The 15145-nt window shown below is 48.3% G+C and overlaps 1 protein-coding gene across 2 annotated transcripts; it reads right to left on the minus strand.

Moving 5' to 3' along the window:
* Positions 1 to 7676: 7676 nt before the first annotated feature.
* Positions 7677 to 14877, minus strand: NLRP10 (NLR family pyrin domain containing 10). Of its 2 annotated transcripts, XM_084894197.1 has the most exons (4): positions 14498 to 14877; positions 12808 to 12914; positions 11378 to 11685; positions 7677 to 9819 (listed from the first exon to the last, which is right to left on the minus strand). In XM_084894197.1, the coding sequence occupies exons 3-4, from the start codon at positions 11646 to 11648 to the stop codon at positions 8189 to 8191; spliced, it is 1902 nt and encodes a 633-aa protein (XP_084750323.1). In that variant the 5' UTR covers positions 11649 to 11685; positions 12808 to 12914; positions 14498 to 14877; the 3' UTR covers positions 7677 to 8188. The 2 variants fall into 2 exon arrangements, with proteins under 2 accessions (XP_084750323.1, XP_084750322.1); XM_084894196.1 differs by lacking the exon at positions 12808 to 12914.
* Between the last annotated feature and the right edge of the window lie 268 nt (positions 14878 to 15145).

A 15145-nucleotide genomic window follows, 5' to 3' on the forward strand; every position in this document is an offset into this window, starting at 1 on the left:
CTTAAGAAATGAAAGGAGAGACTGAGTGAACGTTAGTGAACAGGCAGAGGGAAGAAGGGAGAGGGTATCGAGCAAAGGCAGGGTGATTGAGATGGAAGGTCTGATTGCCTGGGGTAGACAGTTTCTGCATTGATAGGAAGCACATGAAGGCAAGTAGATTAAAGTTACTTTGTGGAAAACCTACATGAAGTTACCAAAATGTTTTATGTTTTCTAGTAGAAACACTGAAAATTGGGGTAGAGGGAAGCAGTCATTCAGATGATTTTATAGTTGGAGTTTTTTAATTTGAAATCAAAACATCTGGCCCAGCTGATGTAGTTCAGTCGATTAAATGTCATCCCATAGACCAAGAGGTCCCAGGTTCCATTCCCAAGCAGGGCACATGCCTAGGTTTTATGCTTGATTCTTAGTAGGGGGTGTAAAGGAGGCAACTGATCCATGACACATTGATGTTTCTATCTATCTCTTCCTTATTCTCTGTCTAAAAATCAATAAAGACATACTTAAAAAACCAACAACAAAAATCTGAACCAGCTTCATGACTTCGAGCAAATATGCAACTTCTTTAGCTCTTGCTTTTATGATAAAATAAAGATAATGGTTTTTGGTTTTTTAATATATTTTTATTGACTTCAGAGAAGAAGGGAGAGAGAGAAATATCAGTAATGAGAATCATTGATCATTTGCTTCCTGCACCCCCTCTACTGGGGATTGAGCCCAGTGACTGGGAATCTAACTGTGACCTCCTGGTTCATAGGTCGATGCTCACCCACTAAGCCAAAAAGGCCAGGCCATGGACACAAACAATAATGGGGTGAAGGTTATGAGTCAGGTGGGCAGTGAGTGGATTAGAAGGGATCAATGCAGGAGAAAGGAGACATATGTAATACTTCAACAGTGAAGATTTAAAAAAAAAAATACACAAAACACTAGTACAGAAGAAGAAATAATTACCTAGTATTGCAAACCTCAAACTGCCCTCTGTACAATGACTGCAACTATCACAATCTTCTTCTAAAATGGTAAAATAATAAAATAATATTAAATCACTAATTTAATTATTTTATGAAATGCCAAAATAAAAAATATAAAGATAATGTTATTAATCACACAGAGTATGTAAGAACCAAAGAGCTCAAAGTCCAGTCCATACTTTCTTTTTTTTATATTGTTGACACTATTACAAATGTCCCCCACTTTCTCCCCCACTTGCCCACCTTTACCCAGCGCCCGCCACCCCTCCCCTGGCCATCATACTCTGTTGATTTGGCTACTCTCTTCACCTTATTTTATCTAGTCCTTCCCAATCCCATCCCCTCTGACCTCTGTCAGTCTATCCTTTGTATCCATGTCTCTGGTTCTATTTTGTTTGTCATTTTATTTTGTTCATTAGATTCCACATATAAGTGAGATTATATGATATTTGTCTTTCTCTGACTGGTTTATTGCGTTTAGTATAATAATCTCCATGCATCCATGCTATTGAAAATGGTAAGAGTTCCTTCTTTTATACAGCTGCATAGTATTTCACTGTGTAGATGTAACACAGCTCTTTTGTCTACTCCTTAGCTGGTGGACACTTGGGCTGTTTCCAGATCTTGGCTATTATATGTAATGCAGCTATGAACATAGGGATGGATATATTCTTTCTGATTTGTGTTTGAGGATTCTTAGGATATATCCCCAGAAGTGGGATTGCTGGGTCAAAGACAGTTCCATTTTACATTTTTTGAGGAAATTCCCTACCATTTTTCACAGTGGCTGCACCAGTCTGCATTCCCACAAACAGTGTATTAGAGTTCCCTTTTCTCCATATCCTCGCCAGCACATGTTTGTTGGTTAATTGATGGTAGCAATTCTGGAAGGTATGAAGTGACTTCATTGTAGTTTTAATTTTAATTTTCATCTCTCTGGTGATTAGTGATGTTGAACATTTTTTCATATGTCTACTGGCCATCTGTATGGTTTTTTCCCCCCAATTTGTTCCACTTTACTTATACCTTCATTGATTCTTATATGTGCCCTGACTGGGACTTAAACCTGCAACCTTGGCATGTTGGGACGATGCTCTAGCCTAGGGGTGTCGAACTCAATCAGAGAAGGGGCCAAAATCTAAAATCCAGCCTAAATCGCGGGCCGAATGGTTTACTGAACAGTCATAAACTGACAATGTTAACCAGAAATGTGAATTTAAAATGAGTGGAACAATCTTTTCCTTAACAGTGCTGTTAACCAACTCACATGCTATCAAGCAAAACAGTAATATTGGTATCAAGCAAAACAGTAATATTGGAATGTACCTAAAATGCTCATTGTTTTGTTTTCTGGCTAGATGTCTGACACCGTTTTCCCCGGATCAATGAGTCAATGTTCGGTTTTATTTCTTGGGCTGTAGCAACCCGCAAAACAGCATGGAGGTTGTCATCGGTAATGCGTGATCTGTGCTTGTTTTTGTTCAGATTCATTATTGAAAACATCTGTTCACAAAGATAGGTGCTCCCGAACATGGATAGAATACGGGCAGCATGAAGTCGGAGCTCTGGCATTGAGTCAGGGGGCAGTAGAGGGTAGAAGTCCTCAATTTCAACATCCTGAAACCTTGATTTCAGGCCACTGTCAGACTGAAGCTCGATTATCTCCATCTGAAGGTGATGGGGCACATTGTTGACATCAACTGTAAAAGGATTGGCAAAGATGTCAAAGCCTGAGTGCTGTGTTCTAAAGTCAGAGAAGCGCCGCTCAAATTCACTTAGTAAACGGCTAACTTTGGTAGCCAGCCGACTGCAAGGAAAAGTACCAGAAATAGTGGTTGAGATACTCAAACAAACGGGAAAGTGGGCAAGATTGTCCTGTTCCAGTTGGGACTTCCATAGTTGAAGTTTACGCTGGAATGCTGTGATCATGTCAGACATCTTCGTGATGACTTGTTTGCGTCCCTGCAGCTTCAGATTCAGTTGGGCGAGATGCTCGCATATGTCACACATCATAGCAAAATCACATAGCCAGGCGGGATCCGACAGTTCAGGCAAGGACTTTCCTTTACTTTCCATGAAAAGAGCAATTTGTTCTCTGAGCTCAAAAAATCTTTTGAGGACTGCGCTCTTGCTCAGCCATCTTACTTCTGTGTGGTATGGCACATCTCCATGCTCTGCACCCACCTCCTGTAAAAACTGCTGGAACTGGCGATGATTCAGACCACGTGCCCATATAAAGTTAATAGTTTTAATGACTGTGGTCATTATGTCATTCATGTCCAGAACTTTTCCACACATAGCCTCTTGGTGGATAATGCAAAGATAAGTAATCAAGGGTGTGTGGCAGTGACTTTTTTGCATTCTCTCCTTCATTAGTCCAACCAAGCCCTTCTTTTCTCCACACATTGAAGGTGTGCCATCGGTAGTTAGCCCCACCAACTTTTCCCAGGGTAATTTAAACTTATTTATAGATTTCTCCACAGCCTCAAATATATCTCTACCAGTCGTCGTCCCATGCATGGCAGCTACATCCAAAAGTTCCTCAGTGACAGAGAGGTCGGTCTTCGTAGCACGTATAAAGATGGACAGCTGCGCTGTATCAGTGTTGTCTGTGCTTTCATCGATAGCAAGTGAAAAAGCGAGATAACTGCATGCCTGTTCGGCCAGCTGTGATGATAGATTTCCTGAGAGTTCTTGAACTCTATCTGCAATGGTGTTTCTTGACAAACTGACATTTTGAAAACTCTGTATCTGGTCTGGGCATACTTGCTCACACACTTTTAGCATGCATTGCTTCAAAAAGGCACCCTCTGAAAAACACCTTGAAGTACGGGCAATTTCTTCAGCCACTATAAAGCCTGCTTTCACTGCAGCATCATTTTTCGCTGTAGCCTTTGTAAACATTTGCTGCTGTGATTGTAGTTTGCCTTTTAGTTCTTTAACAATTTTATGCTTTTCTTCCAAAGTATATTTGCCATACTTAACATTATGTTTGGTGTCAAAATGACGACGTATATTGTACTCTTTCATCACCGACACTGTCTCATAACACAATATACACACTGGTTTGCCCTCTCTAAGCACAAACATGTATTCATTTTCCCATTTGTCATTAAATTGTCTGCCTTCACCATCAACTTTTCTTTTCCTGGACATTTTGGGATCAATATTGGCAGTAAACGATGTAGTTTATTGGAAATCTGCGTTAGAAGGAAAAAGTTGAAAACTGCACAGGGATAGCTTGATTTGGCAGATGGAGTGGAGAAAAAAAAAGTCAGTCAATAAATGCCTGGCTGGGTACAGATAGCAGATTCTGTTGCGATTTTTATGCCTGCACTTTATGCCAGGAACTGGCAGCTTCTGCTGTGTATTTTTTATGCCCGCACACTCACTCTCTCCTCTGCTCTGCCACCCGCACAACCACATGGGATGCCGGACTATAGGTCACGCCTCCTGAATCTCGCATGACTTGTTATCTATGCGCATGCGTAATAGATAGCAAGTACAGCGGCCGGCGAGGCAGCCGGCGAGATCACAAGCCTCCTATGTCACCGCGTGTCATTGTGATGGAACGCAACGGAGTGCAGTGATGACAGCGCGGTGCGGGCCACATTGCAAGGCCTGGCGGGCCGGATTTGGCCCGCGGGCCTTGTGTTTGACATGTGTGCTCTAGCCAACTGATCTACCTAGCCAGGTCTATACTTTCTTGAACAATCATTGAGACCATTGGCTCAGTCCCAGCAGAATGCAGGGATGGATGAATCTGCAGGTACAGCTTTATCCAGAACTCAGATGATGTAACCAGGACCTGTGTGGGTTTTCTTTCTCTGTTTTTCATCTATGTTTTCTTATATTAGGTTCTATTCTCAAGGAAGGTCTCCCCTCCTAGAGGCACTAAGTCTGCCAACAATATTTAGGGATACCTCATCTCTAATCTGTGTCTTTTGGAAACATACCAGTTATCCTGCAAGAAAGAAAAAAAAAAAGAAAAAAGATTCTCACTCACAAAAACCAATCCAAGGACCCCTCCCTTATTGCTCACTGTGAAATCATACACCGGACATTGTGACTATGGGAAATACTGCTTGATATGCATCATCGTGGTCCCTACCCCATAAGTGGGAATAGCATCAGTCCCAACTATACATACCTAAACAGGTTTAATGAAAAATCCCCTTAATGAAGGTACTGTTGGGAGGGAAAGGAGGCCAATGAGTGATGGCGAGTCAACACTCAAATGCCCCTATACATAAGGAGAAAGCACCTTGTCTACTTTAAATTATTGTATCAATGCAGGGAAGAAGCCTAAAGCTGAAACCCAACCAAATTTTATTAGTTGTTTTGGCATGACAGACTGGAAGGATGGATAGAAAGGGTGGAAAGGAGGAACAAAACAAGAAATGCTTTAGGGGGTGCATTGATAGTGCCGGAGGACATGGATGTGGTGCATGAAGATGAGAGGATTTCAAATCTTGGTAAAAGAAAGGATGGAGAATAAACAGAAACCAGGCCAAGGAGAAGACTATAAATGAATCACTTCAAGGACTCTGCACAGTTTGAGGCCTGGTTCCTAAGTTCAGAAATCATGGGGGGTGGTGGGGAGGAGAGTATAAAAGGCTCCAAGGGATGAATAGCCACATATTCTACTAATGAAGGGATATTCTCTGGACTGACTCTCCCTTCACTGAACAGGCTGAGAGTCTGACTTTGAAGGCTAAGAGCCCTACGTGGACGGTTTAGTCTCCTCTGTCATGTTGGGACACTCATTGGGACCTGGAAGTGTGACACACAGAGCTTTTCATCTTCCGGAGTCTCTTAGGGAAATAAGAAGAAAAGCAAGAGTGAGTCCCTTCAGCAGGCAGTGGGGTCAGATGAGGAAGGGGTTGCATTTCTGCACTGAGGGCTCATGCCTCTCCCTTTCCCCCAGCTCCCTTAGGAAACTCCCGTCCATCAGACACACCATGTGTGTGTACATAGCTGTGTGACGTATTATATATTTCTGTTCAAAATCCTTTCCTTTGGGAGTCACGCTCCCATCCCATGCATTTCTGGAAGTGTTGGTCCTTTCTTATTCAGCCCTAGGGGGTGTGGCAGAGTGACCTAGAAAGTATGGCCATTGTGACCTAAGCTATGAAACTCGGGTCTAGCCACTCAGAGTTCATCTTCCAGACCACAGGGACTATTCAAGGCATGGCACATACCAAGGTCAGCCAGACCCTCCCCCAACTCCTTGCCACAGCCATTAGTAAAAAGTCTTCTCTTCCTTTGGGACTATTGACTGTAAGGACAGTTCCAGCCGAAGTCCCTATGGCCATCTTCTCTGACACATAAAGGTTACTTTCTGAAATGAGAGCCAGAGAAAGGCAACTCTAGAAAGAACAGAGAGAGAGAGTGAAAGCCTCGATGACATCATTAGAATGAGCAAGATGTACCTAAAACTGGAAGTCAGGTTTTTTTTTAGATATATAAATGAATTCAGTAAGTCATTTATTTTTTGTTAATGTTAGTTTGAATTGAATGTGAATCCTAGGTGAAATAACCTCTCTAAACCCCAATTAGAGTTAGAACCATGTTTTTATAAAATAGACCACTTGGGCCACATGAAAATCCAGCAATGTGGTTGGGCACCTGTTTCATTGTCCCAAGTTCTCTGTGGCATCTGGGAACTGGGATGCTGAGAGTATCCAAGCTCTTTAGGGGTCAACACAGTCTAGCCCATTGGGTGCCAACAAGCCTCTTCAGTAATCCCACACCAATTGCTCTTTAAGGTAGTACATGCACACACATATTGTTTCTTACATATTCTATGTATACAGGCAGTCTGTGTTCAACATGCTGTGCATATTATTATCAAATGTAGAGCCACCGAGCTTCCTATGAGAAGAAGACTTAGTAATTGTTTTCATGGCAAACAAAGCTGACCAGTCAGGGCTGAGTTTCCTGGATTCGGATGTCTGGGCACGTGCAGCAGATTGCTGCAATTGGCACATGTGGAATCAGCTCATGAAGAGCCATGACAGCGGTAAAAACGTGTGAGGAGCGTCTGTACTTTCTGTGGGGCCCGGGGAGTTTGAGGCAGCATCACCCTCAGCTGCACTGGAGCCAGCAGCAACAGCCGGAGGGGGTGGGTTCCCGGTGCCTGCACAGGGTCTTTGAGGGCGTCTACAAACCCCAGAAATGAATGGGGCTCCGGAATGAATTTCAGTTTCCTCATCTGTGAAATGAGGGTTGGGGCCTGACCACACTTACACCTGCAATCCCTTTTCTTCTCTTCTTTTATGTACGGAGGGAACCAAAACAGGCAAATGCTTTGACTAGTGCTTAGAAAAGACTGCTCTTAAAAAAAAAAAAAAAAGGAAGCCAGTTAACGGTACAGCTGGAGACAACAGTGGCATGGAATTAGCATAGAGGTAAGTCAAGTCACAGAATAGCTTCTAAGACCAAAAGTCTGTGACAAACCATCGCTCATTTCCAGCATGGAAATTCTAGCAGCTTCTAGAAAAATGGAAAGGTACTATGTATTTAAGCAGCAATTGATCACAAATACAGAGTCAAAGGGACATTGCATTATAGCACAGTGCATTTCCTTTAACTGCTGACATTGATATGCTCCACATTATCCAATCTTATAGAGTGAGCACAATCCACATTTCATTATATTGTTTTGTTTGTTTGTTTGTTTTTTAATATATTTTATTGATTTTTTTACAGAGAGGAAGGGAGGGAGATAAAGAGTTAGAATAATCAATCAGCTGCCTCCTCCACACCCCCTACTGGTGATATGCCTGCAACCAAGGTACATGCCATCGACCGGAATCGAACCTAGGACCTTTCAGTCCACAGGCTGACACTCTATCCACTGAGCAAAACCGATTTTGGCAAGGAGTTTATTTTTATAGGAAAGAGTCAAATGTGAGACTATCATAAGACTACATTTGGGGAATTTACAAACAGGCTTGGGGAGGTGGGCGGTGCTAAGTAACTAACCTCGAGCCCCTGTGGACACGTGTGGTTGTGCCTAAGGACTCATTCCACAGGGCCCTCTCCCTACTCCTCTTTTCTGCTTGCTGTTCCGTCCTTCCACTCTATTGATTCAATCTCACACCTCTCCATTCCTCTCTACCGTCTTCCGGCTCCTTCTGTCTCTCCACTCCACCGTCAGCTCTCATGCTTCCACTCCTGCACTTCCTGTCCTCCTCCTCCCCTCCTGCTCTCTATTTCCTCTTCCCTCTGCCTTTCCCAGGAGCAGCCTGCCGTTGTGTCCCGGCTGCATTCCCTTGGTTCACATCCAGACATTTCTGCTCCTCTTTCTTGTCATTGTTCAAGCTGGTTCTGACAAAAAACGAGCTCCTGCTTGTGGCTTTCTTTTCATTGGAATGTTCCACCTTCAGCGCCACATGGCTCATCTGAACACAGTTTGCCAGACTCTTCATCTTGGCCTCGTTCAGGAAGACGTCCCACTCCCAGGCCCTGTGGTGCCTCAGAGAGGTCATCTGCTCTTTGAAGTTCCTCAGGTCCTGCTTTATGGAGGGGGAGATCTTGAAACAGAACGTGAGCTCCAAGTTGGAGGAGCTCTCCTTTTTGGAGATGTCCAACAGGAACTGCATGCTGAGGGTCATCGGCTCCCCCTCTGCCTGCTCGGGATCGCCCAGCAGCCTGTTCACCTCCCGGAGGGACTCCTCCCCCAGCTGGCTCTGGTCCTCTCTCACCAGGTAGGACATGGCGTGGAAGAACTCCTGGAAACTGATGTGGCGGAAGCTGTAGAACCTCTTGATGTCCAGCCCCTCCTGGTAGTCGTGGCTGCTCAGGAATGCAGCCAGGCTGGGCCCGTCCAGCCCGTGCTTCCTGAGCTCAGCTTCCTCGAACAGGAACCTCTGGTGCTGGATCCCCTCGGCCGCCAGGGAGCACAGGCCCCGCAGGACCCCGTCTCGGGTGAGCTCGGAGGAGGCCCCGTCGCTGTCAATGGGCGGCAGGAAGGTGGAGACGTAGGCCATGAAGATGTCGGTGCCGCTGCTGGGCGTCTCTGAGACCTCCCCGCCCCTTTCCATCCGGCCCTTCAGCCAGGAGCACACCACCCAGCAGAGGCCCGGCACCTGGCACGCTTGGTAGAGCACGTCGTTCCCACGGACGAAGTCCCAGGCCTTCTGGGCTTGCTCCCGGTCCGCGAAATAGGCCTGGACGTACCGCTCCCTCTCGGCCTCCGAGAAGCCCCGGACGTGCACGTGGCGCGGCTGCCTGAGCAGGGCCTGCAGGTTGCGCAGGGCCAGCGGCCGCGTGGTGATGAGCAGGGAGCAGGCGGGCAGGACCTCCCTCCGGATGAGCCGGTGCAGCAGGTCCTGCGCGGGGCTGGGCCCGGGCCGCTGCAGCCCCCAGGCCACGGGCCTCTGCAGCTCGTCATAGCCGTCCAGGATGAACAGCAGCCGCTCGGGCTGCCTCCGGATCTCCGCCACGGGCGCCCTGCCGTCCCCGCAGCACCACCGCAGGAGCTGGTCCAGCGTGGCCTCGGGCAGCAGGCCCACCTCCCTGCAGCACACGTAGAAGATGTAGTCAAACCGGCCCCGGTACAGCGCGCCCGAGGCCCAGTCCAGCACCATCTTTCTTGCCAGCGTCGTCTTGCCGGTGCCGGCGGACCCCTGCAGCACCACCGTGGCCGCCGGGCCTGGGCCGGGCGTCTGGCCCGGATCAAACAGAGCCTCCACCGTGACGCGGTCCGGCTCCTGCTCGGGCTCCGGGCTCCCCGGGCTGGCCGCGGCCACCAGCAGCAGCGGGGTGTAGCTGCGGCTCACTCCCTCCTCCTGCCCCTCCTCCAGGCAGCGCACGTACTCCCGGTATGTGTCTCTGTAATCTGGGCCAGACACAGGTGCGTTAGGGGCTGAGATGGGAACAGATCAAGACAGAAAGGCCCTGCGAACTCCGGGCCCTGCTCTCTACGCTTCCCTTCTATGCTCTATGACTTGTGTCTCCATGAAGGTTATACATCTGGCTTCATGGGGAGGGACCGCCGTACCTATGTATGTATGAGGGTGTGCGTGCACACGTGTGCACCTTCACGTGTGTGGTGTTTGCATGCACATCCGTGTGTGTAGCACGTGTTTGGTGCGTGCACGCACACGTGTGCACATTCATGCGTGTGGTGTTTGCATGCACATCAGTGTAAGTGTGCAACAAGTGTTTAGTGTGTGCATGCACACGTGTGTACATTCATGTGTGTGGTGTTTCCATGCACACCTGTGTGAGTGTGCAACACGTGTTTGCTATGTGACTATGTGTGGGCAGCAGTGAACCCTTGTATCCATACGTGCTCATGGGAGCTTGCTTATGGAAGCTTGTGTATTTTTGTGTAGGGAAGGCGTGTCAGCGGGCACCAGCAAGTATGTGTTTGTAAGAATGTGTGTACGTGCAGAAGTCCGTGTGTGTGGGAATGCGTGTGCCTCTGAAGCGGTGAGAAGAGAGGGGGCAAAAGGAAGGGGAGCTGCAGGATGGTGAAGCCACAGAGGCTGTTTTAGCAGCGGCCGTAGATAAACCAGCTGCTGAGCGGGAGCGTGGCTCTGAGTCTATGGAAATTCCCACCTCTGGACACATGCGCTCCCGGGCATGACAGGAGCCTGTGGAGGGAGCACGGGCGCCACAGACACTCCCTGGTCTCCAGCACCGGGAGAGGGGGCAGGAGGCCACGGGGGCTCCACGCCCACCCACTCTGCGGGCACTGTCGCCCACCAGTTCCCTGGAAGAGCCGGGCACAGGGGCAGGCTGTCCTCTCTGGGAAGCAGCCTGGGCTGCCTGCGGGAGAGCAGCCGGGGAGAGGACTGACCCACTCGCAGACGCCGTTTCTCTGGTTAGCGGGAAGCCCTTCGCCAACACCACCCCCAGGCTCCAAGCCCCTTTCTCCACACGCTCCCCTTCTCTGGCACCACACCTGGAGAGAGTGGCTACAAGATCCCCTAATCTTTCTATAAATAAACCCCACCCTCAGCTCCCACCCTTCAGCCCATGGTCATGAGTCTTTAGCTGGAGACCACTAGGCCCACTAGGACCCTGAGACACAGGGGCTCCCAGGCATGGGCTCAGGGCAAGAGTGAAAGAAGAGCCCTGGCTGGTTTGGCTCAATGGATAGAGCATCAGCCTGTGGACTGAAGGGTCCCGGGTTTGATTCCAGCTGAGGGCACATGTCGGGGTTTCGGGCTCGATCCCCAGTGGGGGGCTGTACAGGAGGCAGACATCACTGATCTCTCTCTCTCTCTCTCTTTCTTCCTTCATCTCTGAAATCAATAAAAAATATTTAAAAAAAAAAAAAAAAAGAAAAAAAAAGAAAAGAAGAACTAAGTTAGAAATGTTTTAGAAATGTCTTGGGGGAGGGGGAGTCCAGTGCCACCCTGACCTCCCCAGCCCCCTGCTGCACTCACCGTTCAGACAGATGTGGCTGAGCTGCTGCACGAGCTCTAACAGCTTCATGCCCTCCAGCACCTGGCACACCACTTTCACAGCGTCCCGCGCTCCGTGCATCAAAACCAGCCGAGAAGCCAGGTCCACCGGGTTCAGGCCCTCCAGCTCCCCTCGGGGCAGCAGGGTTCTGTTCCGTAAGTGGTACTTTAATATCTTGAAGTCATTTTCGTCCAGGTCTCTCAAGGCCGAAAGCAATGCCTCCTGTGGGTTGTTGGCCAGGGCCAGGGCCATGGCACTTGGTGTGAAGGGTCAAGTGCAGATCTGTGACCTGGAGAAGCAGGGAGAGGAGAAAGGGGAGTGCACTGCTGAGAGAAGAGCAGCCGAAGGTGCCTCAGTCTGCCCCGCTTTCCGGGTGCTCAGCAAGCCACCGAGCACAGCCAAGGAGCCAGAGAGACATGTCGAATTCCAAGAAAGACAGGGAAATTCCCTGCATGCCCCTCGTCATTGTCTGTGTGGCAAGTAGAAGTAAGGTGTGTGGGTGTGTGAATCTCTGACTCTCTCCTTCTCCTCGCCCTTCTCCCTCCCTCTCACACACAGTGTTTATCAGGCCCTGTATGCCTCCTTAGACGGTCAGGGTTAAGAAAACAACTATATTTTTCTGGGACTGCAGAGATATGGCAAAGAGGTAAAACAAACAACAAACAAACAAAAACTATACTGCCCTAGATGGTTTGGCTTAGTAGATAGAGCATTGGCCTGTGAACTGAAGGGTCCCAGGTTCAAGTCCAGTCAGGGGCACGTACTTAGGTTTCAAGCATGATTCCCAGTTGGAGATGTGTAGGAGGCAGCCAATTAGTGATTCTCTCTCATCATTGATTTCTCTCTCTCTCTCTCTCTCTCTCTCTCTCCCATCCTCTCTGAAATCAATTAAAAAATATTTTTTTAAAAAGTACAAATAAAAAAAACTATACTCATCAACCCATTGGCCTTACACACCAGCCTCATGGACTCAGTAACACAGGATTTCAAAGCAAAAAAAATCTTGTTGTTCAGATAAGGAGACAAGTTTTAACCACGATAAAAGAAATGGCCTCTTTGAGGGCCCACTTTGTGCTGCGTGTTTATCTTGGGGGTCCCTCCAGATGAGAAATTTTCAGAATTTTCTGGAGCTAGACCAGTGGGCATAGAGGGGAGATTTAAGTTCTGGTCCATGACCTGGGCAGATAGAGAGATGAAAACACAAAGACACAGTAGACGGGCACAGAAACCAGGGAGTTAAGCTAACTGCCTCCTGAACCTGGAGGGAGATGTAGAGATGAAAGCAGCAGAGGAAGGAGAGTGGGGTCCTGCGTTGTATTTGACACAGAGAGCTAAAAGGTGGGCAGGGTGCCAGTCCTCAGAAGAAGAAAACCAACGATGGATAGAAAACTTTGAGGGTTCAGAATTATACCTGTGATCGAAAGCCAGTGGGGGAGCCATCTCCGTAGTGAAATGTCTGAAAGTGAGCAAAAGGTATTTGGAAACCAGGAAAGTGGTCTAGCTTCAAAGATCAGCATTCTGAGTACATGCCAAAAGAAGAGAGGAAATTGCAGGAATCTGTTAGGATATGACTTTGGCTGCAAGTCACAGGGCCATTTGGAAACGCAGGAGCAATTTGCAAGTAAGCCTCAGGTTCCCCTGCACATCTCATCTCTGCAGTGGGCAGCAGGAAAGCACAGCAGAGAGCGCTGGAGCCTGCCTGGGCGTGCCCTCCAGGCTGCTCAGTGGGTGGAGGCCGGGAGAGCGGGAGGTGAGCCCGGGACAGGGAGCTCCAAGCAAGGTCCTGGAAACGGACTGAAACAGATCCCCTTTGTGATCAGACAGCTTCCCAAGCCAGGCCTGGTCCACTAGCCAAGCTCACGAGCTCACTTCTGCTCGGTGAGGCTGGTATTAAAGGGCTGGGTGTGATACCAGGACACCTGTCCTATGAAACCCACCAGGCCCTGGTACTCACGGGCTGGTCCAGGTGCAGAAAGACAAACACCTACACATTCCCGCTGACCTCACCAGCAGAGAACGTGCCCTCATTCTTCAACATATTACAGTGGAGAAACAAGGCAGGGGCTGGCGGAAACTTCTCTGACACCAACAGAAAAGGATGCCCCGTCTCCCTCTGAGCCCCAGCCTTCCTCTGTAACATGACTCCAGGCCAAGCTGGGGCAGTCTGATAGAGAAACAAAGGAATCGGGGCGCTGTCACCACCACCCCCTTGGCCAAAGCAACCTTTCTTTCCATTGTTGTTGGAGCCACTGGGTGACATGCTCACATCCACCGAAGTGAAAAAGGAGGAAGCCTGGAGCTTCGTGAAGCAGGAACCCAAACAAGGAGCAAAACCAAGGCCTGGAAGGCAGCTGGTCAGAGGGCCTAGGCAGCTGGTGGCCCAGGAAGCCCTGACCGAGCAGGGTGGGGTCCTGATAAATACTCTCCCAGAGGGAAAGGATGGATTGAGAGATTTACTGGTGCCACTGGCCTCCAAAAACATCCTACGGAGGGGCTACTAGAAGGTATAAGAAAAGCTAACCATAAATACCAAGAGGTTTACACAAAAGTGAAACAAGGAAACCACTATCTCTAGAAAACAAAAACAAACAAAACAAAACAAAAAAGGAAAGACAAAAAAGGAAGTCGGATCTTTACATAATAGTAAGTTACAACACTCAGGTGTAAACAACATTTGCATAGAAATAACAACATGACCACTGAGCACTGATCTAACTAAAATGTATACTATGACCACCCTGGAAGGGCAATCGCGTCTGGGGGTCCCTGTATTCTCCAAAAAATATGAGTAAGAGCATGCCCTAAGCATGAGAGGGCTAGGTAAGGAGGGGAGAAGCCAGGAGGTGACTGCTGGGAGCCTCTCTCCTGGGCACCTTTCCTCTGCCTCCAAGCTTCCCACGCCCATGGCTCAGGGAGTTCTCTCAGAGTCCAGGAGAACAGGTAGGAATAGGAGCTGTTCTCTCCCAGAGCCCTTGACCAAGGTGAGGCAAGAGACAGAAACATTACAGCAAAGAGCCAAGCCCAACAGACCACGATGGGAAAATAGAGTGAAACACAGCCTCATAGATCCTGTGACAGAAGAGAGGAGTGAGGCCACTTACTATGAAGGCTCTCAGGTCTGCCTCCCCTAGAAGGCTCCAGGCCTGGAGATCACTGGTCTGGAGACTGAGAGTCACACCTGAAGGAAGTAGAAATGAGATGCAAAAGAACCAATTTTAATTGGAGGGTGGAGGCAGGAAATGAAATGAGATATCCCTCCCTATTAACCCTCGCCTGGCTGTGGGCAGAACTGATAACTGGTACAGTTGAAGCCCAAAAAGGGGAGGGATGGAGACAAAAGAGACAGAGACCAAAGGTGGAAACAGAAGAGATACAAAGAGGCACAGGAGAGAAATGAGCAGAAGAAACAGAAAGTCAAAGCAGACGAAACAGAGAGAGAAACAGATAAACTTAGCTGATGGGTATAGCTCTCCTCCTCTTCTTCTTCTTCTTCTTCTTCTTCTTCTTCTTCTTCTTCTTCTTCTTCTTCTTCTTCTTCTTCTTCTCTCCCCCTCCCTCCTTTCTTCCCTTTCTCTCTCTCATCCTACCTAATAAAAGGACAATATGCAAATTAACCATCACTCCATCACAAAGATGGCGGCAAGCCCCAAGATGGCGGCGCCCAGTCCTCTCAGCCCCGCCAGAGTCCCCCAATCCTGGCTTGTGTCTGTGGCAACGAAGCAAGCATTCCACGCCTGGCCTCGGATGGG

Source organism: Pipistrellus hanaki (assembly GCF_964339955.1).
Source record: "Pipistrellus hanaki genome assembly, chromosome: 9".
Taxonomy (NCBI): domain Eukaryota; kingdom Metazoa; phylum Chordata; class Mammalia; order Chiroptera; family Vespertilionidae; genus Pipistrellus; species Pipistrellus hanaki.

Excerpts from the sequence above, each read along its gene's own strand:
- NLRP10 (XM_084894196.1), bottom strand. The coding sequence starts at position 11,648 with ATGGCCCTGGCCCTGGCCAACAACCCACAGGAGGCATTGCTTTCGGCC. Across the intron at positions 9,820-11,377 it reads CAGCCACATCTGTCTGAACG|ATTACAGAGACACATACCGG; the intron begins GTGAGTGCAGCA and ends TGTCTGGCCCAG.